Source organism: Scardinius erythrophthalmus (assembly GCF_964197995.2).
Source record: "Scardinius erythrophthalmus genome assembly, chromosome: 10".
NCBI lineage: Eukaryota > Metazoa > Chordata > Actinopteri > Cypriniformes > Leuciscidae > Scardinius > Scardinius erythrophthalmus.
The window spans coordinates 32989341-33015571 of NC_138230.1; the positions used below are offsets into that span (position 1 = coordinate 32989341).

The 26231-nt window shown below is 37.2% G+C and overlaps 2 protein-coding genes across 15 annotated transcripts in view; one reads left to right on the forward strand and one right to left on the reverse strand.

The window, feature by feature from the left end:
* atat1 (alpha tubulin acetyltransferase 1) lies at window positions 1-20470 on the forward strand. 12 transcript variants are annotated; one of them, XR_014030999.1, is made up of 13 exons: window positions 151-687; window positions 6212-6272; window positions 6403-6494; window positions 6649-6706; window positions 6819-6932; window positions 8021-8122; window positions 8544-8589; window positions 10470-10515; window positions 10952-11026; window positions 12039-12258; window positions 16894-16997; window positions 17120-17201; window positions 18977-19603. XR_014030999.1 is itself a non-coding variant. In XM_081377382.1 (12 exons), the coding sequence occupies exons 1-12, from the start codon at window positions 596-598 to the stop codon at window positions 19242-19244; spliced, it is 1314 nt and encodes a 437-aa protein (XP_081233508.1). In that variant the 5' UTR covers window positions 1-595; the 3' UTR covers window positions 19245-19610. The 12 variants fall into 12 exon arrangements, 11 of the variants coding, with proteins under 11 accessions (XP_081233508.1, XP_081233509.1, XP_081233504.1 ...); XM_081377382.1 differs by lacking the exon at window positions 10470-10515 and having other exon boundaries at window positions 1-687; window positions 18977-19610; XM_081377383.1 differs by lacking the exon at window positions 10470-10515 and having other exon boundaries at window positions 124-687; window positions 6652-6706; window positions 18977-20470.
* LOC308697805 (regulator of G-protein signaling 18) overlaps window positions 19340-26231 on the reverse strand; it is a 10632-nt gene continuing 3740 nt past the window's right edge. The window contains exons 5-6 of one of the 3 annotated variants that reach the window (XM_081377391.1): window positions 21927-22093; window positions 19340-21237 (exon numbers count right to left, since the gene is read on the reverse strand). In XM_081377391.1, the coding sequence (XP_081233517.1) occupies window positions 21067-21237; window positions 21927-22093 (338 nt within the window). In that variant the 3' untranslated portion in view covers window positions 19340-21066. The remainder of the gene's footprint in view (window positions 21238-21926; window positions 22094-26231) is intronic. The other 2 variants (XM_081377392.1, XM_081377393.1) reach the window with 2 other exon arrangements.

Sequence of the window (26231 nt, forward strand, 5' to 3'; positions counted from 1 at the left end):
GGAGTAAACGTTAGTAAAATTCTGTCAAAGAAAAGTTGCAGGGTGAAAATAGCAAATAAAGAAAAAAATTCTAAAAGGGTATTGCAGTGTTTATAATATGGCCATTTGACTTCTGGCTGCAATGTATTAGTTGCTATGCAGCACAAAGTTGTGCGACGTTGTCAAGAGGAAACGGAAACAAATCTTCTAAAGCCGCACATTTCTGCTACTGTTTGTAGATTTATTTATATTTTAAGAGCTACAACTGCAAACCTTTAAAATAATTACAGATGTTGGTAGACGTCTGTGGTATTTTGGCGTGTTGAATCCTGCAGGCGTGTGTTTTAACAGCACTACGGCGCTCAAGCCGCTCATCCCGCACAAGGGAAGGGAGTGACACAAACAATGGGAGGACAGAGGAATCATTGATAACACCGCTATACATCTATGCCTCTAAACAAGCCTACTACTGAAGCGGCACTAATGTGGAACTGGTATTTTAAGTGCTGGCCAGTGATGCAGTGAGAATCGATTGCCACTGTGATAAATGCATCTGAATCTGCAGTAGGGCATTAGTAGTAGAGTATTGTCTTAAGATTTCAGATCTGTCCTTACAATGGATTTCCCTTTCGACCTCAATGCGCTTTTTCCCGAGAGAATTTCAGTGCTGGATAATAACCTGAGTGCAGGTCGGAAAGCGCATGGCAGGTAATGTATGTTTTAATGTGAACTACAGAGGGGGTGGAATCTGTTGGGAGGTGTGCAACATTCACTGCTTTTGTCTTGTAACAGTGGTTGACACAGTTGTGTATTACTATACAGTGTGGGGTGTTTTATTAGGCTAAATGTTGTATTAGGCCAGGTCATCTTTGTCATCTTTTTTTCATAATGATAAGCTTATTGCTGTATGGAGAGCTTGACGTCAGATGATGCAAATGCGGCCATGAGTTAGCCTAATAACAAATCTGTTTTAATCTGAACAATGCTGATTCAGTAAGGCAGCCATAGACTTCATTGTAATCACATTATAGAGAATCACACAATTGGATGGGTGGATGGATAGATAACAATAGGAATTTGTGGGGCTTTTTCAGCATACATCACTGAATGTTACAGCATACATTACAATAAATACAATTAAATATTTTAAATGCATTTTAAAATTCACCAAAAATGATTTGATTTAAACAATAGTGTGTGTATTTAATTTGACAACATTTAAAATTAAATCAGAATTAGAATTTTGCAGCTTTTATTCCTTCTGTGTTAACTATAAGGTCATCTACTGTATACTCTAATCACACAATTGGATGGATGGATGGATAGATAGATAGATAGATAGATAGATAGATAGATAGATACTAGATAGATAGATAGATAATACTATTTGTAATGTGCCCATCCAAGGCGCTACAACACATTTACAAAAAAAAAAAAAACATAATACAACGATAATATAAAATATTAAAAACGTGACTTAATTTTTTTTTTTTTGAGCAGTTTCTTAAAAAAAATCTTAAACCAAACTGATCCTTCCTAATGGAAACATGTAATGAATTCCATAACTTCGGAGCAATTCAAGAAAAAATGTTTTTAATAAAACCATTTGTTAACAACATATAGGAATTTGTGGGGCTTTTTCAGCATACATAACCATCACTGAATGTTACAGCATACATTACAATAAATACAATTAAATATTTTAAATGCATTTTAAAATTCACCAAAAATTAGTTGATTTAAACAATAGTGTGTGTATTTAATTTGACAACATTTAAAATTAAAGGTAGGGTAGGTAGGATTTTTATAAAAAACTTTTTTTCAAATTTGTTTAAACTGTCTTTATATACCAATACATAATTAAAATGTAAGTGCTCTGAAAAAGAGAGTATAAAAATCGAGTGACTGTAGACCTTTTAATCTGCAATAAACACAGCTCATTATTTCCATTCGGGACGAAACAATTGATTGGTTTGGGCGACTGTCACTCACTCTCGCAACCATGGCTACCACCCCTGTTGCTAGATCTGCCCAGAGCCATAGAGAGAAAGAGTTGCGACACTCCCATAGACCTCCGTTGTAAATAATGGCGGCGCTTTTAACCGCCTACTTCCGGGATTTGAAGATCGGAAAAGTTCCAAACACTGTCATGTGGGCGTTGGACCCCATTCACTTACATTGCTGCGCGTCAAGTTGTTCCAGAGTTAAGTTGTTGAAATATCGACCTCTTTTGAATTGTCAACTGTCTATTTTGTATCAGAGCCCCTTTGCGATGCTTATACTGGTCTTCATTTGTACATGCACAGCGTAATTATTTATATTTTATGTTAGTTGTTTCAACCAATTTTCAAGCACTGCCTGCTAGCTAGTTAGCTAGCGCGACTTCGTCAGTTAAGAGTTCGGTAATGAATCGCTGCCACCTTTATAGCAACTTTTATTTAATTTAATTTTTTGGGATATACTAACTTTTCATTATGTTTTATTGTCTTGAGTGAAGCGGCTTGTGAGAACAATGCTGGACCTCTAGGATTGTTATGGCCATCACCAGTCCTGTCTGTTTCATGGATCACCTGCCCCTGGTTTTTGCTTTTCTTTTTCACACAAGCACACATTTTTTGTTGTCTGTCATTGTTTAATAAAAATAGTTTATTTGAAAACCTTCATTTGTATCAGCAATGCTTAAATTTGTTTTTAATCTGTTATAGTTTTGATAATGTGTATGGCTTAATAATATTAAAATAATATTCTTAGTCTTAACATGATAATGTTTCACGTTGTGGTCCTGGGTTGGCCACTTTCATCAGAAGAAGTGAGCTAGCTTAAGCGAATTCTGAACGGACCGCCACGGCAGACCTCTTTGCGTGATCACGAAGGTAGGCTGATGGCTGAATCAAAATTTATAAGCAAAATCACGTGAATCAATAGCCCAATACAGCCCAGTTGTGCTAAAATAAATATCATGAGACGTCCATCATCAGATGAATGATATGGAATAGTTAAGTTAGAGCCGCTAAAGCCAGTGCTACTACCATGCGAACATGAACACTAAGCATTTCCCTCCGAAAATATAGCCTAAAACTTGTCTCCAAATGCAAAACTGACATTAACAAAATGCAATAACAGCTGAAAAAGTACTTGGGGTGTGTTTTATTTTATATTTACCGTTCAATAATGCAATCGCTGCTGTCTGTCCCATAGAAGAACATGACAGCCAGCGTATGTTGTGGAACTATTGGGGCTTACATGAACCACGTGACAGCCATAGCGGCGACATCAAAGAGTGTCGCAACTCTTTCTCTCTATGGCTCTGGATCTGCCCATATGCGTGCGCATCCGTTTGATTTGAGGAGTGCAAGAGGCGCGGAACCTACGAAGAGTAAAATTATGGCAGAGAAAGAGCATTCAAAATTCAAAGCACCTGCATATGCAGTCAGCGAAGGCAAACAAGGCAAAAACTACTTCCTTGGACCCTGGTTGCCCGCACTCTTGAACGACCTCCTCTGCTTCGCCCTCGACCCCGGACCTGTCCTCGAACCGACGAAGCGGTACTTGTCTCCGGTGTTTTCATCAAGGAAACTCGCAAAACACATGTCACAATGTTATGAATCTTACACGAAATTCACCTTCATCACAGTGTAACTGATGGTAATGGAAAAACGTGTATCAATGCAACCTGTTTTTAGCTTTGCCTTATAAATATTGCTCGTTACCGAATCAAACAAAGTATATTTTAAATGTTACCTGTATCGATATGCTAGCTTGATAGTGAGTACTAAAAGAAATCTTATTTGTTTATATTTATAGGGATAAAGTTAGGTATTTTATTACATGTGATTCTGACTTGATGTCACTGCATGCACTGCGCTCCTTCCTCTCCACTCGTCTCAGGTAAATAAATGCGTCTTCCAGCTGAGCCTGAGCGTTTGGCGTCGCGGGTTCATGTGTTTTGGGGGCGTGGCTTTGGAAGCAGCCCAGAATGGAGGGGGTGGAGTGAATGGATATAATTAGCTGTGTTTACAACAGTCGTGAGAGGTCTACAGACACTTGATTTTTATACTCTCTTTTTCAGAGTACTTACATTTTAATTATGTATTGGTATATAAAGATAGTTTAAACAAATTTGGAATGTTTTTTTTTTTTTTGAAAAATCCTACCTACCCTGCCTTTAAATCAGAATTACAATTTTGCAGCTTTTATTCCTTCTGTGTTAACTATAAGGTAATCTACAGGGTGGGCCATTTATATGGATACACCGTAATAACATGGGAATGGTTGGTGATACTAAAGTCCTGTTTGTGGCACATTAGTATATGTGAGGGGGCAAACTCCTCAAGATGGGTGGTGACCATGACATATACTAATGTGCCACTGTTAGGGGTAAACAGTTTAGGACCCAAGGACCAGATGTTTGAAAGAAGACCCGGAGTCAGAATTATAAAAAATTTAAGAAAAGTTTTACTGAAGATAGTTTGCAGTTTCATCAGCAGAAGTCAGCTTCAAGACTCACATTTCAGTTACAAAGATCACAGCAGTTATACCATTTCCAAGGTCTAAGCTACGTCATTGCTTACAGGTTGAAAGATTCTGATTGGCTAAGAAATTGATAAACATAGTAATTTTCCACACATATACAGATAGACTGAAGCATATCTCCTTCGATTATACGGCTGACACTCTGACCCTGAAGTTAGGCACGTCATGACCTTCCAGGTCGCAGATTTGGGTTGCTGGGCGCCAGCATGTCTCGTACAACAACTCAATCAATCTCCAATAATGCCAGTGGTTCCTTAACCTGTAAGCAAGAAGACTAACACACACACCGACACACATCTTTTCCAAGGTTGGATTTGGCCAGGCTCTAACTATAAACAGGAGTCTCGTCTCAAAACATCAAGATAAGTTCTTTCTCTCAGGATAGGACACTTTATTCTAAATGGAAAGTATATGCTTTAAATGACAAATGGTCCCTTAAACTATAGATTTTAATGACCCCTATGTGTTTTAACACGTTTAAGACCTTTCTCAAACACAAAACAGTTCCCTATTTAATTCCTGGAAGCAATAGGCAAGCAATGTAAATAGTAAATAGGCAAGCAATGTTACTACATTCAAAAATCAAATACAGACATTAAAGAATACATGAAAAGAACATTTCAGTAGTCACACTGGTAACTTCTATAACAAAGTAAAATCTCCAGAGAAGTCATTCAACTCATGTGATATTTAGAATGAAAAATATTGATTAATACCTTGATTATAATCACTCATCACATACATTGAAGCAGTAGTGGATTCCAATCCACTCCCTTCACCACAAACAGGACTTTAATATCACCAACCATTCCCATGTTATTACGGTGTATCCATATAAATGGCCCACCCTTTACTGTATATTCTAATGTGCCTGTAAAAGATTGTAAAAAAGTTGATTCTAGTCTAATCTGATGAAAACAGTTTATTTTTGACTCCAAGGCCCTCCTTTGTCCAAGACACAAACAATATTCAGGCCCTCATATCTTACTCTGGTATAATCTATAAAAAAACCTTCAAAGAACCATTACTCTAGTCTAGAATGAGCATGTTCCTCCCCATGGAACAAATCAGCGAGTAGCTAATCATGATTAATAACTGTATTAAAACGACAGCATGTTGGCTATTTAGGAAAAAAATGGACAAGCAATTTGATGTGTCCCATCCAAACTCAGGCTACTTGATAAATATGAGAATTGTCGACTCTCATCATGCAATTTCATGGGATCTTTAAAGTCACCATGAAATCAAAATTGACTTATATTTTATATTTATTATAAATGATTTATCCATGCACCTCATTATTATTAAATTCATGTATCCTCATAATCTGTAGGCTAATTAAAATAATTTCCCCTCCAACTTGCAACAACATCTCTTCTCTGATGACAAGTTTACTGGCGGGACATCATGAGATCACATCAATTCCCAATGGCCAAAATCAAGTCCTTCCGTACATTTATTAGGGGAAGCCATTTCACTCGGGTATACGTCACAATAGAGAAGAAGAGACTATTGCAACTTCCGTTTCATGCTGCCTTTAAATTATAGGTGTATATCATTATAACGGCCATTAGCCACCTTGATATTAGAATCAGCTATTGAAAAACCTGTCAATGTATTACAGTTATATGATCAAACAAAACATTTTATGTCTTCTTTGTGTGAGATTCAGCATGTATACCTTCTTTTTGTTCTCTAGACCAGATCCTCTTCTTCAGATCACCACAGTTATAGATGAGCTGGGAAAAGCCTCCTCTAAGGTGATAATGACTGTCTTTTGTCTCTTCTTGAGCTTGCAGATGTCATTCACTGTCAGTTTCAGTCTGTCATTATGTTGCGTGTGTGTGTGTGTGTGTGTGTGTGTGTGTGTGTGTGTGTGTGTCTCCTCAGGCCCAGCAGCTGCCTGCACCTATAACCAGTGCTGCAAAGCTCCAGACCAACAGACACCATCTCTACCTCCTGAAAGATGGGGAACAGAACGGGTACGCTCGCTATTTCTGTCCCTCCCCCACCCTATGATTCAGATTGAATCTATTTAGATGTCAATATAACTGACCTCTCTTCTTCCTGTTTTTCCATGTAAACACATCCACTTCTGCTGTTAATAACAATTTTTGACTCCTCCTGTCTTCCCAGCAGAAGGGGTGTAGTAGTTGGATTTCTGAAGGTTGGCTACAAGAAGCTCTTTTTACTTGTAAGTGTTCCCTCATTATTGACTCGATAATTAAATCTCGCCTAATACGTGATGCTTGAGCGCACACTGAAAGCAGATGCATCAACACACAGTATGTTGCAATTGCCTCTAGAACCAACGGGGGGCGCATTTGGAGACCGAGCCATTGTGTGTGCTGGATTTCTATGTGACGGAGACCATGCAGAGACATGGCTACGGGCTTGAACTCTTTGAATTCATGCTGAAAGTGAGTGTCTGTCAGCGGTCTGATCTATTAAAAGACTAGTTTATTTATAATTTCCTCATGTCATTCCCAACCTTGTCCGTGTGACATGAAACACAATTTCTTTTTAAGAAGAATGTTCACGCTATCTTTTCCATACAACAAAAAACAAATGCAAAGCAACAAAAAGCACCATTAAAGCATCATTAAAGTGTTCCATATAATTCATTCACTATCCCCCAGTTTCACAGACTTAAACCATAAACCACTAAGGCTTAAACCTGGTTCCAGACTAAAATGCATGTTTAAGCTGTTTTAACTGAAAGCAACTTGCACTGACATATCTTAAAATAAGTCAGTGCTATTGTTTTGTCTCAAAATGCACACCAGTAATGTTTTTTTCTTAGGCAAGCTACTTAAATTTCCTAATTGAACTAAGGCCTAATCCTGGCTTAATCTAAGCCCTGTCTGTGAAACCAGGCTTATATTACAAGTTTGAACAAACTGAAATTTAATTCTTTATTCCCAGATAATTTCCCGCTTCACCATAGCTGTCAAATATCTTTTGCACATGCGCATATTCAGACTTGCCCCATAAATTTTTTGACGTCAATGACGAAAACGTAATTGATTTTTATGTGTTTTTCAAACTTCCTGAATGCTACATGGCAAGGTTGAATAAGCAAAAGTACAAATGATATTTAAGAGCTATGGTGAAGGCTAAGATTTTGGTTAAAAACTTAAGTAACTTACATTTTGGTGTGTTTCTCAGAAAATTATTTTAATTCTCAGAGAATACACATGGAATGTATCGCATTAGTCATATGGACAGCTTTTATGCTGTTTATTTTGGAATTTTTGAAGCTTGTGTGAAAAACAGAGCAGCATGTACATTCTTCCTAATATCTACTTTTGTGATTACACCCCCAAAAAAGAAAGTCATATAGGTTACATTAGAGTGAGTCAGTGATGACAGAATTTTCATCTTTGGGTGAACTGTCCCTTTTTTATTTTGTCCAGTAGAGAGGTCAGTGTTAAGACCCATTTGTATTTATTTGCAAAGAGCTCTGTTAGTTTTTGCGACTCAAATTTCACATTCTCTGATTAAACAGCACAAACGGGTGGAGCCTGAGCAGATGGCGTACGATAGACCTTCTCCTAAATTCCTGTCATTTCTAGAAAAGCATTTTGATCTCAAAAACAGCGTGCCTCAGGTAAGAGTCACCTGAAATTGCTGAATGAAGCAAATCAGTCACAGCCAATCAGAGCATGTTTGATGTTATGTGGAGTAAGATTTTGAGCCAGTAATATTCCGGAAGAGGGTATTATTCGTTGACACTTTGATGTGTCATACTTGGTTAGGAGGACATGGTGTTACTCTTCTCAGAAATCCAGTTTATAACTGAACCTAATGATACTGTCACTGAAAACAACTTCATCAGACTCTACATGTTATGTCATGGATATAAATCCTGATATGAATTGTGTCCATGACGTAAGCGTGTTCATTTGCGCAAAATACAGACTTCATACAATTTTTTTTTTTCTTTGGAAAAATCTGAAGGTGTTTATGTGGGCGTTGATTGAATGTTATAATGTCTTAATTTATTCTGCTGTCACACTTGTTCCTTTCAGGTGAATAACTTTGTGGTTTTTGATGGCTTCTTCCAGAGTAGATCAGGTAATGTCTGACTAAATCACTGTTCTGTGCTTATGTGGGTTTGGAATGTTGTTCTGGATCTGTGCCAGTGTTCAGTGACTTGTTCTCTATGGACAACAACCCCCCTTATCTTCATTACAGTACTGTAAGTGCAAGGCAGCATTGTATTGAAATTCCTCCTCGTTTTACTTTTTCCAATCAAAGTCCAATCAAAGTTTGTTTTATGGATCATTTTAAGTTTGTTATTGATCTATACGCTGATTTCACGCAGCCGTTATTTTGAAATCGAAAGCGAGGCTCCGGTGGGAAGAAAACCGGAAGTGTCGCCTTTAATCACAGGATAGTCGTGAATGCGATGGAGTATTGTTGTGTTTAATGATGTTGTGTCAATTCTAAAACTGTACATACATTTCTTTTATACTTTAGACTATATACAGTGAAATTCATTTATAAATAAAATATTTTTTTTATATAATTCAGAAAGTAAAAAAAGAAGCAGGAATGAACTATATACATATCCTATATTGGATATTAACATCCAATAGTGTAAATCGCGGCAGCAGCTTCAGGTTGGTAGTCCAAAGGCATTGTTGTTTATCTTTACTTCCGGGGTTTTTCCCACCGGAGCCTTACTTTCGATTTCAAAATGGCGGCTGCGTGAAATCAGCGTATTGCTTTTTTGAGTATTATGTTTTTTAGTATTAACTTTTTGCTGCTACACCTGAAAGTGGTGAGTAAATACCGGCCATAAATATTTTTTAAATATTTTTTTATTTTAATTGTTGTTAATGCTAACTAAAACTAAAACTAATACAAATAATTTTGTATATATGTAAATATTAGATAAATAAAAAATTAGAAGCGCTGCCTGGTCAATTAACTGAAAATCTAACTAAAATTAATACAAATAAAAGCAAACTAAAGCTAAATAGAATTATAAAAAAACTAATAAAAATGACTAAACCACAAAATGACTTACATTAAAATTAAAACTGGAAATATATAAAAAACAAAACCTATTTCAAAGTATAAATAAATACGTAATAGTATATAAATAAAACTGAAACACTAATTTTAATTAAAAACATTTTCAATATTTATATCATATGACAGTGGTATTATTTAGTTGTTATTCACTGCAAATTGGTGACAAACACTAGTTGTAACTTCATATAAAACTAGTCTAGCTGCAAGTGTCAAGACTTTATTTATTACATTTTGATGACTTTGGTTCTAGATAAACTTATGGTTATACTTTTTTAAGGTAAAAATCAATCAACAATTTATTTTCTTTTTCAGACAGTTGACAAGTCACTGAGTTCACTTCATTTAGGGTTAGACGAGTAGACCTTCTTACAAATAGACTTGCATGGCATGTTCCTTATAATTAACGGTGGATGATTATAGATTGAATTGTTTTTCAAAAAAAAAAAAAAAGAAGAAGCCCAGAACCTAAAACTTTACCACTATTATTTTGCTGCCTTGCAAGCACTGCAATTTCCTTTTACAAATGCAAATTTAATTTGATTGTGAACCTTTAAGAAAGCAATTTCATTTTCCAAATGATATTTGAGCAGACTCCACAATTAAATCTTTGTTGTGATGGTCTAATGCCCACTGCTCTCTTTTGGTTATTTTATTGTTTTATATTTTTAGTGCATCTATATCTGAGGCAAGTCTATTTCCTGATTTAAACCACAGTCTGTTATTTTGTTTTCTGTAAAATGGCATCTTCGTGTTTGGGCAACCGTTTTCAATATATTTATTTATGTGTATAATTAACTCATCAAGCCCAGATCGTGCTGTTTATAGTTGGTAGTCACCCTAGATCGAGCTTAACATGTGCAAGCAACTTAAAACATTCATTGTTCAAGCACTTTTGTTTCATGAAACTCTCCCAGGAACACCTCCCTCCCCTCTGACGGATCAGGGGATGCATGGATTTTTGTAAGGACATTGAATTTCTGCTGTTCCCCTCCCCTCCCCTACCATCACCCTGCTTCCACCATACTTTTAATAGTCCCTTATTGTATCCCATTGGTTTAAGAGAGAGTCTACTCACTATACTCTTCCTTTGCACTCAACCGGACCCCCATAATGTCTGCCCACATTAATCAGTCCCAACAACTTATGAACTCACTCCCTTGCAATATCCTTTGCTTTTCCCCTTTAAAATTCAATTATAGATAAGTGCTAGATGTTTCCCCTAAAGTGCAGTGTAATGATAATCGATTTATGCATTATGGCCATGGATATTTCTTTATATGAATATCTGTGAAGAGTGTAGTGTGTGCTGTTTAAGTGCCTGCTGTACTCCAGACTTATTGTCAGTCATACCGTTTGTTTCTGTTGGCTCTTTCTGACCACCATGGTCTTTTTACAGCGGTCCAATTGAGAAAAGTTCCCCCAAAAAAGCCAGAGGGAGAGATCAAACCATATTCACTAATGGAAAGAGAAGGTGGGTTACTCATAGGCTCCATGTCGTATATATAACTGGTTGGCACATCCAGACCCCTAGCAGCTGACATTTACACCAACTAGCTGAATACTGACATCATCCAGATGCTGTAATAAATAGTTTCAGCCGGCAACAGGCCTCCTATTATTCATTAAATGTCTTGATTCGGTCTATAAGTTACTTTAGAGCCCGTAGAAAAGTTATTTTCAGCAACCGAAAGGACTCTCACAATTTCTTTAGAAAATTTTAAAACCTAGTTTATTTTGAGAATCTTAATCCATGTACAAATCAATCAATTGTAAATCAAATATACTAGAGTTGGGTACCAAAAATCTGCTCTTATTCAGAGCCGGTGCCATTCTTTAAAATAATGGAATTGAATGGCTTTTGGTTGCGTTAACGGTTCACATCGAAGCGAACAAAGTCATTCTGTGCTACTTTTTAGTTGTATCACTATTGAATAGACAGCAACGATACTTTTAGTCCAATACTAAACAAATTACTCTAATGGGCCGGTTCTTTTTAGTGAACCAGAAACATACAGCACAACCAGTGTAGTTTAATTCCTGAATGAATGATTCTTATGAGTGATTGAGTGATGATTTTTAGTGAATCAAAAACTTAAAGAACAATCATTGTAGTCGGGTTGTGAAACGATTAATTGCGATTAATCGCATCCAAAATAAAAGTTTGTGTTACATAATATATGTGTGTGTGCTGTGTATAATTATTTTGTATATATAAATACACACACATGCATATATATATTTAAGAAAAATGTGTTATTTATATATAAAATATTCATATATAATATATAAATATATACAGTATACTGTAGATACAAATATTTCTTAAATATATACATGCATATGTGTGTATTTATATATACAAAATAATTATAGTGCACCCTTATTAAGTACACCCACTTATATTATGTAAACACAAACCTTTATTTTAGATGCGATTAATTGCGATTACCCCTATTGCTGACATCACTTCCTTTGTTCCACAGTGGTACGGGAGGAGCAGAGGGCTCTTCCCTGGCCTTTCGTTCGCCCTGCAGGTCCCCCCCACTCTCCCCCTCTGCTTCCATCATCTCCGCAATCCCGTTCGCTCAGTGTGGGATCCTCCCCCAGCCGGGCCCCCCACCGTCCCGTCGTGGCCCTGGGGCTCCAGCAGGGTCAGACCCCTTCCTCTCAACTCAACGACAGCTGCAGGACAAAACGCACCAGGTACATCTCAACGACACCTCACGGCCAGTTACAACATACTTGAGTCTAAATCCAGCAATTTTCTTGCAAATATTTACATTGCATCCTCTTCGCTTTTTCCATCTGGTGCTTATTTTGGGGGATGAGAGCATTGGCTCTGTGGGAATGAAAGCGAAGAGACACTGAGGTCGTTAATGTTCACTATGAGCCACTTCCTGTGTTAGATGAGTGCATGGTCGACTTAGCGGCAAGAATGTGAATTCAGCTCATTAGTGCATCATTAGTGTATCACTGTGTATCGGATAAAGGTCAGATACACTATCTGTTTATTCTTCTAACACGTAAGCGACCTTGACCGTTTTCTTTTGGAGAGGCGCTAAACATTTCTCTCCTCCTCTCTCTTTCTTCTCTTCTTCCTTTCATCTCTGATTATGACATGATCATTTTAAACATTGCCTTCCCCAATTATGACTCGTGTTGTTGAACCCCTCACTTGTATCTCGTTCATTTGATGAGTTTGAACTTTTCTTTTCAACCACACATTTTATCTCTCTTTTCCTCATTCTCTCATTCCATGCTAGCTCTCTAAATAGATCTAGGCTCAGCTTTCATTGACCCTCAGTTTTGAACGTCATTGTCTTAAACTTCTTAGCTAGTTTCAATGAAATGGATAGTTCACCCACACATGAAAACTCCTGTCATTAATTACTTAAACTTTTGTTAAGTTTTCTGTGGAACTCAAATGAGAATTTTGGAAAAACTTGTGAAGATTCTTTAGAATTCTTTTTGTGTTCCAAAGAAAAAAAACAGCCTGTGGTTTGAAAACATAATGACACAGTTTTCAATGTTGGGTGAATTATTATTGTACGATTTTGCTTTCTTCCTTGTTGTGAGTGTATGAATAATTAATACGATTTCCTGTGAAATGATTTGATAATACACATTTGTAATTAAACTGGAATCTCTTTTGGTCTTTTCCGTACCCTTTACACTAAGGAGTGTTTTAGAATATAGATAACGTTTTTAGAGATCAGTTTACTATAGTGTTAACCCTCAGCTGTCAAACATCCTCTGTCCTGAGTAGCAAATAATAAAAGCAGTTGAAAAAATTATAGGTATTCTTATTTATTCAATTCAGTCAATGAATTATTGTAACACTGTAAAGGATTTGACATGTTATGTTTTAGATTCTACACTTAATGTTCTGAAGCTCCTCAGGACCTTGGTTTCACTTGTGTTTCAAACCAGACATTTGTCTTGACCTCAGGGTGCTGCTCTTGACCAGTGGTTGTTCATTATTAGTGTATTATATATATATATATATACACTCACCTAAAGGATTATTAGGAACACCATACTAATAGTGTTTGGCCCCCTTTCGCCTTCAGAACTGCCTTAATTCTACGTGGCATTGATTTAACAAGGTGCTGAAAGCATTCTTTCGAAATGTTGGCCCATATTGATAGGATAGCATCTTGCAGTTGATGGAGATTTGTGGGATGCACATCCAGGGCACGAAGCTCCCATTCCACCACATCCCAAAGATGCTCTATTGGGTTGAGATCTGGTGACTGTGGGGGCCATTTTAGTACAGTGAACTCATTGTCATGTTCAAGAAACCAATTTGAAATGATTCGAGCTTTGTGACATGGTGCATTATCCTGCTGGAAGTATCCATCAGAGGATGGGTACATGGTGGTCATAAAGGGATGGACATGGTCAGAAACAATGCTCAGGTAGGCAGTGGCATTTAAACGATGCCCAATTGGCACTAATGGGCCTAAAGTATGCCAAGAAAACATCCCCCACACCATTACACCACCACCACCAGCCTGCACAGTGGTAGCAAGACATGATGGATCCATGTTCTCATTCTGTTTACGCCAAATTCTGACTCTACCATCTGAATGTCTCAACAGAAATCGAGACTCATCAGACCAGGCAACATTTTTCCGTCTTCAACTGTCCAATTTTGGTGAGCCCGTGCAAATTGTAGCCTCTTTTTCCTATTTGTAGTGGAGATGAGTGGTACCCGGTGGGGTCTTCTGCTGTTGTAGCCCATCCGCCTCAAGGTTGTGCGTGTTGTGGCTTCACAAATGCTTTGCTGCATACTTCGGTTGTAACGAGTAGTTATTTCAGTCAAAGTTGCTCTTCTATCAGCTTGAATCAGTCGGCCCATTCTCCTCTGACCTCTAGCATCAACAAGGCATTTTCGCCCACAGGACTGCCGCATACTGGATGTTTTTCCCTTTTCACACCATTCTTTGTAAACCCTAGAAATGGTTGTGCGTGAAAATCCCAGTAACTGAGCAGATTGTGAAATACTCAGACCGGCCCTTCTGGCACCAACAACCATGCCACGCTCAAAATTGCTTAAATCACCTTTCTTTCCCATTCTGACATTCAGTTTGGAGTTCAGGAGATTGTCTTGACCAGGACCACACCCCTAAATGCATTGAAGCAACTGCCATGTGATTGGTTGACTAGATAATTGCATTAATGAGAAATTGAACAGGTGTTCCTAATAATCCTTTAGGTGAGTGTGTGTATATATATATATATATATATATATATATATATATATATATATATATATATATATAATATATATATTATAATATGCTACTGCTCAAAAGTTTGGGGTCAGTAAGACATGTAACGTTTTTGACAGTTACAATTGTGCTGCTTAATATTTTTGGTAAAACTGATAAATTCTTTTCAGGATTCTTTGATGAATAGAAGTTCAAAAGAACCTCATTTACTTCAAATAATAATCTTTTGTAACATTATAAATTTGCTATCCCTTTTGATCAATATAATGTCTCCTTGCTGAATAAATTGATTAATTTCTTTAAAATAAAACTTACTGTCTCCAAACATTTAACTGGTAGTGGGTGTATATATTTAAAGACAAAATATTTTAAGACATTTTCTAGTAAAACATTTAATAAAAATAGAAGTTTGTTTGGTTTTAAATGGTAAAACAATAGATATCATGTTAAACATAAAAAAAGAAGAAGTATTTGCAAACTTTCCGGTAGTCAGACAATATAGTGCAGTAAACATGATGGACTAAACACTTCTAGAAACCTGTAGATACATCCACTAAAATGCCCATGATACCAGTTGAAAGTTTACAAAATTGCTCAGAATAGTTGGTTACGAGAAAAGTTTGTGGATCAAGTCTCACCCTGCTTTGATATATTATGACCTAATTCATACATATACATTCATACAGTTCTGAGTAATGCATAAGTGTTCAAATAATGTTTGTGGGCACTGTATGTTAGAGGCTATTTACATGACACCGCTTTCAACTAAAAACAGAAAACATTTTATGCGTTTTGGCCATTCATTTACATGACAACGGCTTTTTGGAGGCCTGAAAACACAAACTTTTGAAAACGATGGACTAAAAACAGACGACAACGTTCTCAAAACGATCCCCATTCACACGGATCTGCGAAAATTACTAAAAGGGCTGTATTATTCATGCCTGGCCAGTAGTGGTCGATGTCACTTTGAAACACCCCGTGAACATGTAATACGCGTGCGTGAACATATAATACATGTGCGTGATGTCACCGTTTTCACAAATTGATGTTTTTGTTGTTAACATGGAGAAGGTAAAAGCATCACTTTTAAAAGCGTGCATTTTCAGGCCCCCAAAACGCTGTTACAGTGCAAATGAACGGCCAAAACGCATAAAAAGTTTTTCTTCTTCAGTTGAAAACGGGGTTGCTTAAACATACCCTTAGTTTTTGAAAACGATACCGCTATTGCTAAAGATGCCTTGTTGACAAGTTTGGGTGAGTAACCAAACGCACAAGATAATACCTTCAATGTCCTGTAGATGGCGTTAGGGGTTTTCTTTAAACAGAAATAAACTGCTGCAGAAAAAGTTAGGTGCTATGCAAAATGTAACAAGTAGTAAAAAGTCATCATTCTGTTATAAAGTCAGAATAGTGAGAATTAAAAGAAATAAACTTGCAATTCTGACTTTTTTCTCCGCAATTGCAAGTTTATATCTCACAATTCTCACTTCTTTTCTCGAGATATAAAGTCCAATTCTGAGGAAAAAAAGATCGTATTTTTTTCTAAGAATTGCAAGTTTATATATAGCCAGAATTGCGAAACGTAAACTCGCAATTACAAGAAAAAAGTCAGACTTGTGACTTAAAAAAAAAAAAAAAAACTGTGGTGAAAACAAGCTTCCATAGTTCAGCAATCAAGGCAATCAATCAAAATTATAGTTAAGCAATAAATATAGTCTCAAAATAGCCACTGGCACTGCGTTTGACTGCAGCTCTGATGTCCAAAACAAACTCTGATGCTAATTTGCAACATTACAACATATTCGTTAGTTTGTTCTGAGATTAAAAAGCCAGCATTACATTACACAATCATTGCCTGTGTCCTCTTTCACTGGAATTTGTTTTTATACAATACTTGAGTTTTGAATTTACGTTTGCATTTGCATTTGTTTAATTAAGTTTTTATTTGTCCCCCTTTTTTCTGTCCCATTTGTTTATTTTTCTTTCTGTTTTTCTTTTTATTTATCTATTTTCACTCTCCTACCCTCCTTTCTGTATTCTCCTCGGCCCTCCGTCCCGTCCCTCTATCGCCGTTGTTTGTCCATTTCCTCATATCCTGTAGCCACAAGGGTCTGGTTGCCAGGAGCAACCTCTACAGTCGCCATATCAACAGCCGAGACCTCGGGCAGTTATTGGTGGAAAGGCAGAACCCCTTGAAGCTTCCAGGTAATGAATGCACCATTTGAGCCGCAATCAACCATTTACCACGGTGCAACGTGAAAAGTTACGATGGTCCGCAGGAAACCACATTAGTAAACCATTAGTAGCTGTCGTGTGTGCTTCCTCAGGGCTGAAAGCAGTGCTCTGTGAGAGAGTGTGTGACTCAGGGGCAAAGGCAGATGCAGTGGAACACAAACACACTTCAGAAAGGTCGGACTTTTCTCACATAACCTTTGTGAGAGTCAGTTTCTTCTGGTGCTGCTCTTTGTATTATTTACATGTGTAATTGGAAGCGATTACTGAAGAAAACACCAGGGATTCAGAATGAGGTAATGACTAGGCCTCCACAGAATCAACGCCTACAGAATTCCACAGAAAGAACTGCTGAATTTGTTTGTGTAGATGTTTGTTAATGAGCTTTGCTCAGCCAAGCATCACTGTTATTACAGTTCAAACTTGGGGTGAAGATTTGAACAAACCCTTAACCCTGAGTGTTCAGATTTGCTGCATTGTCTCATACTATCATGCTTGTTTATGGAATGTATTTTTTTTTTTTGCTGGACAAAAGTTCCTGAATTCCCTTGCGAAAAAGAAGTGTGCTTAATTGTGCACTTGTAGTGTACTTCAAATCTTTAAAGTATATATATATATTTAAATCTGTACTTGCACATATTATAATATTAATTAAATAAACGGCTCACGTTTCTACACACTTAAGTGCACTTTTAAAAGTGCTCTTTGTAATAATGCCAAATTAAAAGTTTTAAAGTACATTGTAAATCATTGTTTTGATATTTTTGTGCTTTAAAGAACATTAATGTTGATGTGTTGACTAACATACTAAAGCATATGTGAAGTACTTGATTATAATTTGAACTGTATTGTGATATTCAGTATTACATTTAGACAAGTTATTTTAAATGTACTAAATAACATCTTAATTACAAATCGAATTACAAATATACATGACATACAAGTTTCAATAGAAATAACATTAAAGTATATTTTAGTTGTATAACTACTGTATACAAGCTTGTAAGTACATCATTTTCAAAGACATAATTATGAAATTACATATCAAAATGTAAGTGGGTCAAAAAGCACCCTCAAGTGCATTTAATATAAACTTTAACGAAAAAAAAATAAGAAAAGAAAGCAAAGCAAAAAATATATATATATTCAAGATAAGAACAGAACTTTTCCAATGAGAGCACTTCTGTGGACACTGCTTAAACTATAATAATTTTTAATGCATTTAATGCATTGTTGGAAAAGAATACGTTTAGTTTGCGCAAGTATCATTTCCATAAAAGTGCTATTTTCAGAAGTATGCTATGTACTTCTTTTTCACAAGGGAAAACATTGTTTTCATAAAGTTTCTCAAGCTATTTATAGCTATATTTTTTTTCTATAGATCTTGTTTGCATAAAATGTCATGTTTTTTGCTTTGTTTACCTTGGTGGATGTACAAAAAAGGGTGAAAATTTCTTTTGACTTGCGCTGAGGAAGGGATTTAGATACTAGAATACAAACTAGGAATGTGGCAGTGAGTTTTGCGCAGGCAAACGACTCTCACATTTTCTTCAGAAAATGTAAAAATCTGGTGTTCAATATTTTTTGTCAAATCTGATAATGCTCTTACCTGCCACTAAGGGTCTAGTACTCTCAGATCAGTTTACCATGTGTATTGTATCTGAAGTGAGGCTTTTTACATATTTTCATTTATATTCAGTGCAGAAAATGTGGGGGGAAAAGTGTGTTCTGTGTGGGCCTAGTTATGACTCAGTGACAGGAAATGGGTATGTGCATGTTCCCTTTTTTATCATTTTATTTTCCGATACATTCATTTCTGATACAAATTTCACTTGCTTCTCCTCAGCCCTGACCTTGTATTTCATTGTTCTGAATCTGAAATCATCTTCTCTGCTGCTGAGTTTCCTTTTTCTTGCTCTCCAGCTTTTATTGATTTTCATCTTCTTTTCCAGACCGCATATTCAAGGCCAGGTTGTCGCCCTTCCTAAACTTGCTGCCCCCAAGAAAGATCATCTTCAGGAGCAGACCTCCATAGCACCCAATGGAGAGCGATGCAGCGACCTGAGGGCCAAAGTGTCACAGAACAGAGAAGAGGACTGGAGGAAAGGTGGAGCGGCCGAGATCTCGAGTGGCGGATGTTCTTGGACGGTCGGGGATAGCCGCTGTACGGCGCAGTGGGTCCGGCAGAAACAAGAGTATCGCAGCACGCGACCCTGGTGACAGGACGCCACTGAAGCAGGAATATTTTAAGAAATTAACTGTTGGACATTGCAAAGGAAGCTAGGATAGAAGTAAGAACAATAAAGGGGGGAAATGACTTAATAAACCACAAAAGTGAAAAAGACCTTTAATGAAAGTAACATCAGCAGCTATATGTAACTCCATTAGATTTGTGCTTGTAAGACTCTTTTTTAATTTTTTTTTTTTAATCAGTCCTATTTATAAAAACAGCGAATAATTTTTGGCTTGTGCTTTTTTTTAATCACAATTTTATAATCTGATCATTTATAATGTTTTTCAAAAACAGGTCTATGCAAAAGTACAGTTTCGTTTTCATGGAAAATTAAATGAAATTGTTGACATTTGTTCTGTTAGATTCATTTAGATCGCTGCTCTCAAACAACATAAATACTTTTACAGCAAAGCTGATGCTCACTCTTATACAATGATCTCATAATTACCCTTCATTAATCATTATACTTAGAAACAAACAGATTAAACCCTTGGAAACATTTGACCAAGGACATTAGTGCATTCAGCTCCTAAAGTTATGATACATGTACCATCTAAATGTCTCAGTCACAGTAGACATCATCAACAAACACTAAAAAGGGGGTATATAAGTACATATTACAGAACCTCACATCTTTTCAATCTGAAGCAGACAACCCAGACACATATACCGGACATTTTTCATTATGCGTGTTCATCTGAAATATCCATTTAAAAAAAGTTCCCTCTTGGATGTCCAAGCGGACATTTTCATGACGTGATTTGAATGTGTATTTGGTGTTTGTGCACGGTAATAAGAATACAGTGGTTTTCTGATAATTTCCTGATGCCATAGAAATGGATGTGTGCTTACTGGAATGGTTTAAGTGCTGGCGCCGATTCCTGCTTAAGCAGGTTCCACATTTTAAACCTGCCACCAGGTCACATTTCCCAACTTAAGTATGTGTGACATTCACAAAATTCTACAGTTAATAACAACAAAACAAAAAAAAAGTTCAAAATCATTAGGCCAAAATCAGTGGCAGACCTTTGATTTCAATTTCTAGTCACTTTTTCTTCAAATGAATGAATGTGTACAGCTTAAATGTACCAATCTGTAACCATAAAGTAAAAAAAAATAAAAAAATCTACACCACTATACTAATACTAATGCACATGGTTTAAAATGTCATTTTAAACACAAACCGATAAAGAACTGGCCATCTGTAAAGACTACAAAGAAGTTTTTTCATTTGAAGTACTTGTGTTCATATGGCTTTTTTATATAACTGCCTATTTTAATGTTGTCAGTGGGATCTTGACGTTTTGTTTAAACATGTATTTAATTACCGGTATATTAGAAAACAGGAAAGTAAATTTTAGAAATAAGTCTGAATGAGAAATGAGTCAGAAAATGGTTTGACCCTGTCACCCATAATGAGTGCTTGGGCCTTTCACTGAACAGCCCATTCTTGCTAGACGTGTTTTCCCTTTGTTGCCAGTCAACACGCCATTAATTCGTCCTTATCGGCCTGTAATGTTTTCAGTCTAGCAACTGAGAAAAGCCCAAATCAAACTTGTAAAATGTTAGCACCTCAATCCCCATTGCAATACCTTTTAGACGCATTCAAGTTCAAGACAATCGATGCGATCCCTGCTCATCGGTTTCCCTTTTATTTAACTAAAACCTTCTTCAGTAGTTACAATTATTTTTTTCATCAAAAGTTCTCATAGAGACATGTTTGCTGTCTCCTGTCTTACAGTCCATACATGATGTCTGTACAGTTTTAGGACGACCTCACTCTTATTGGACACTCCGCCAAATCTTGTTCTAGTACGAATCCCTCAGTAGTGTGAAGTAGATCTCCGACTGGAGGAAACGTGGGTAACAGTCCATTTCCAGGAGGCAGTAGATGCGCTTTTGGGCATGTGAGAGGGAAGTGTGAGAGGGGGCTTTGAGGAGCTCTATGGTCAGTTCTCTTGTCTTACTGTCCAGATTCACCTTAAAGTGGTGGGGAAAAAAATCGTAATTCACAAATATTCACACAAAACAGTCAAAAATGACATTCTGAAGGAAGTCCAAAAGTGTTCTATGCTTTAATAGGCACTAGGACGGTCGAGCTCCAAAAATGACAAAAAAAAAACATTTTTTAATTGAATTTCTTTACTTATTTTATTTATACAATTTTTTTTTTAAATTTACTATGGTTTTATGAAAGGCACTGGGACTGTCAAGCTCCAGAAATGATGCAAAAATTCTTAATCACTTTTATTTTTAATTAAACAAAAATTTTGCTATCTTTCTTTAAGTCTTCAGATTTAATTTGAAGTCATCTTTTTTTGCGAGGAAATGACTGAAATTTCAAGGTGAAGTTTGAAATTTCTGCTGCATTCGTGGAATTTGAAAAAATAATGAAGTTTAATTCAAATTTGCCACGCATAAAACCTGACAAAACAAGATTTGAGAACTACAGAATTTTCCGAACGACTTTAGAAGACTTGGAATATAATGTACGTGTCATGTTGACTATTTCTATGGTACTTTTATAGTGTTTTTATTTTTTTGTCATTTTGTAGTTCAGAGGCCCCAGTCCCCATTTATTTACATTGTATGAGAAAGAGCAGCTTGGGCATGTTGGGTGAAATATTTGTTTACACAGTAAACAGACAGATAAATTTAGATAAATCTACCTCTCTGGGAGCACCTGGCTGGATGTAAGTCTCAGAAATCATTTTTGCCCTCCTATGCAGGCTGAATTTGTTGGACGACTGCCTGTACTGCTCACAGGCCGAGTAGAACTGCAGGTTTTCATCACTGAACTCGGATCGCAGGAATGCTTCAAAGACTGTGACTCCCACTAAAGGATACGTGAGATGAGAGAAGGAAAAAGAACCTTTACGAACATTGGGGGAAAACAGCTATTTCTGTTTACAAATGGGAGGGGTAGAGGCTCAGATGACACGTTCACATGCATGTTCTGCCATACACCCACACACGTCATATACAGTAGCACTTGCAACAAATATCACAGGAGGAAAAGCTTTGGACGTTGAAATCTTGAGGGTTTATCTCACACCACATACCTTCCTACCCTCTGATTTTCTCAAAACCTGTGAACTGCGGGGTTGCGACACTCTGAAGTGAGAAAATAGAAGTAGGACGGGGACAGGGCTCGGTAGTTACAACATACTGGCGTTTCCAACATATCAACCAGTCCAGACACCAAAACAAACCCACCACACAATAAAAAAAAAAGCTTTAAATGCTGTATAATCAACACTAGCATGACCATATGCGCTGGCATAAATAAATATGGCACAAATATTGAACTTAAAATGCTAAGAAGCTTTAAAAAGTCCAATTTTAGTAACTGATGAACTTATTTTCAGTAAATTACACTATAACACTACAATTTGGGTTATGATTGCAGAAATGGAATGCGATTTATGTTTACTTCTCTCCATCATGTTGTAGAAACAGTCTAAAGGATGTTACTTATTTGGTGTCACAATTTTAAGAAATGTTGCTTTTTTGTAATGTGGGAAATACATGCGATAGCAAGGTCGATTTATTTTAACAGATTAAAATATGATGGTTTTGGTAATTAAAATAAGTTTATAATAATCTTACACAATAAATTGAATATGAATTTAACAGATTGTCAAAATTATGATACTGTATAATCTAAAATGTTAATAACAGTTAAATATCTAAAATATCCCTCTCTGAAGAATATGGGATTTATACTATCTATTAAGCACATACCTATTAAGTATGTGTGTGGAGAGAATTAGTTTCCAAATTAGCAATAGCAGTGACACAGAATGGATTGAATCCCTAACTCCATGTTATCCTTTGTCCCAGTCTTAACTGTAACTGCAAAATGTGCTACGTGTGTATCAGTGTATTATTAGATTTTATGAGGTCTGTCACACTAATCAATTGCTTCCGGTTATGGGTGAGAACAGAAATAAAAAATGCCAGCAAAGCAGGTAATACCAACAAAGATGCTGTTAATCATTAAGTCCTTTTAATTATAATAATAAAACAGATCACTGGAAACATGACGTCTGGCGTCGAGACAAGCGTAACAGTGTCCATTTTTAGTCCACTGTTTATACATCACAAGGTGCACTAATAATGTAAGCTTAAAAGTTGTATTTTACTGTTTAGCCATATCATTCTCACATTTGAGGTCAGCGATAATATTAGTGGTGCTTTATATGGCAAATATTATTATTGCCCCTAACCATATATAGTCAGTACTAAACATCAACAGATCATTCTAAGAACATGAATCATACTTCAAATTATGTGGTTTGCTGAGAATAGGAGTGCTACTACTTTTCTAAGAGATCTTAGACTAACAATGTTTGCCTACACTTTCACTCAAAGGACTTGAATCATATCAAGAGTCCTTGTGGCTGGTCTCACTTTTTCAAAATCCTGCCATCATGCTGTAAACTTTTCATAGGCAAGCACTAGGGATGCACCGATGCATCGGCTGAACATCGGTAACGGCCGATATTTGCCTCGTTAACTGCCATCGGCCATCGGGAAATAAAAATGACATTCGCCGATGTCACATGGGCGTCAGTTTGGTTTGATATGCTGGGGACAGAGACGCATTCGGAAGTGCATTTTCAGAAGTGCTGGGTACAATGACGCATTTATTTATTTATTTTTCTATGAGAAAACTCCTTTTCTCGAGAAAAGAACGACCATGGTGTGTAGCAGAAGAAGCGGCGGAGTATGCACGATCCGCGAGTGCTGAAGACGTTCTGCACGGCTTTGATGGGTGCGCAGGAGGACACAAATGGGCGGCGACCGCTTCTTCCAGTGGCGGGAGCTTTTCCCTCAGCGCCGTCAACAGATAGAGCGTTAACTGTACACACCGCCGCCGACTTGAGCTGCAAAGAAGCTCTGGCCTACATGTCAAGGACGCTTGTCAAAAAGTACGGGGAAGCTTGACCGCTCTGAATAGTGAGTGAGAGCGCGCGCGCGGTCGGGGCTCTCTCTCTCTCTCTCGCAGAAGAGCGCGTGCGCGTTTAAAATTTAATATGAACATTCACCCGTGTTTTTTCCCTCATAAATGCGAACACGAAAAATAAAATGAATATTATAATGTTTTTTTTGTTGGGTCAGACAATGATTACCAAATTTCTCTCTCATATTGCTCCTCATAACAACTGAAAAAGAACTTATAAATAAGGTTATAACTGTCAACCAGAAAGTGACATTAAAGGTTTTTTTTGTTTCATAAATTGCTTGGTCTGATTGAATTTGTGCTCATTCTAGGATAGTGTGATCAAGAGCCGAAAGACTTGTATGTTTCAGTGGCACAAAAGAAGGAATAAATAACAAAAAGAAAAAACATCGGCATCGGCATCGGCCATCGACCAAGTTGTTATGTTAAACATCGGTATCGGTATCGGCCCAGAATTTCCCAATCGGTGCATCCCTAGCAAGCACCACTCACATCTCCTTCTGAAAATGTAAAAATCTAGGCGGTTTAATCAGTGAAATTGTACGTCAGAGCTCTCAACCTCTAGGGAAAAAGCCCATTATTCCGTTATCTCGTTTCTTCATCTCGTTTCATCGTTAGGGAATTCTCCGGAAACCCGTGCCTGAAGCTACACAGGAAAGTGGTTCCTCAATGTTAAGAGGAAGCAGTTTCAAGGGTGTTTCAATGATGTAATAGATGGGTTTCACTACAGAACCACAGAATTGTACTGAGCACACACCAAGCTAACCTACATTACCGCTCAAAAGTTGCATTTATTTGACCAAAAATACTGTATAAAGGCCCCAATATACTCAAAGAAAAGTACTTTTTCGATATAGGATTCAAACTAGGTTGCCAGCAATATACTGTTAGCAAACATACACTGCTGAGAGGGACATTTAGATGAACATGTAAATATGTGCTGCGCACTTTTCTCTCAATAACAAAATGAACACACAATAAAATTGAGAAAACAGCAAGCATAAGAAAAGCATCTGATCATCGTAGCAACGTGGATATGTTTGCACGAGTTCTGCAATTCAGCACTCTAGTAAAGTCACGTCATGTTCATTTTCACCTTAAAAAGGTGTTTACCAGCCGTAGCGTACTTTTCCAGAAAGTTCGCTTTGGCAAGCTGTTTCAAACTTTCCGAAATTCATATTTTGCCCTGATTTTGTTCGAAATGACGTCACACCAGTCCGTTCTTCGATTTCGCTTGAAGTATATCAGGGCCGTTTAGGGCCGGCTCACACAGAACGCGTTTTTTGCTGTTAAAAGTGCAAGACGCAGATCAGTGGAACGAAAAAAAGCGCAAGGTCTAGAGATGCGTTTTTCAAAAGTTTAACTTAACTTGAGCTCCACGTTTTTAGAATGCAGTGTCATGTGCGAGATGCTGAAAAAGAAGATGCGAGCGGTCAAACACGTCCGTTTTACATAGAAAAATAATGGAAAAGTAGTAGCCTAGAAATCTAGACGCACTCAAAATGTATTTTGCAGCCAGGGCAGTCTAGCAACTCTCCATTGACTTTCGAGCTTCAAAAACCTAAATTGGGTCAGGCCAATCACGTGTATAGAGTAGGCGGGGCGGGCTTAACATAATGACGACAGAGTTGCGACGGTTCCCTGCCACTTGAAAACAAAGAATGGCGGCTGCTGCTGGCGAACATCTTTCGAATCGGCTTTGGCCGCGACTCTGGAGGACTTGGAGTTAAGTTTTTCTTTGAGAAAAGAGCAAAGAACAGCACTTAAGTCATTCTTAAAAAAGGAAGATGTGTTCGTAGTTTTGCCGGCCAGATTTGCAGCAAAAGTTGAATCTATCAACTAACGTTAGCTCCGCTGTTGGGAAAACGCTCTGGTTGGTTGAAGCGCTGTCCTATTGCGTGCAGAGGGAATTTGAAAGACAGCCGTTTATCCCGCCCCTCGGATTGAGCCGTGTCTATGGTGAGTTGCCAGACCTAACATCTTGATGTAGGCTAGAAAAGTAGTGTAG

What these genes read in the sequence shown, in the direction of transcription:
- atat1 (XM_081377378.1), top strand. Translation starts at nt 596, where the DNA reads ATGGATTTCCCTTTCGACCTCAATGCGCTTTTTCCCGAGAGAATTTCA. An exon ending in TCAAAAACAGCGTGCCTCAG is followed by an intron (nt 8,123 to 8,543) that starts GTAAGAGTCACC and finishes TGTTCCTTTCAG; the next exon opens with GTGAATAACTTTGTGGTTTT. An exon ending in TTCACTAATGGAAAGAGAAG is followed by an intron (nt 11,027 to 12,038) that starts GTGGGTTACTCA and finishes TTTGTTCCACAG; the next exon opens with TGGTACGGGAGGAGCAGAGG.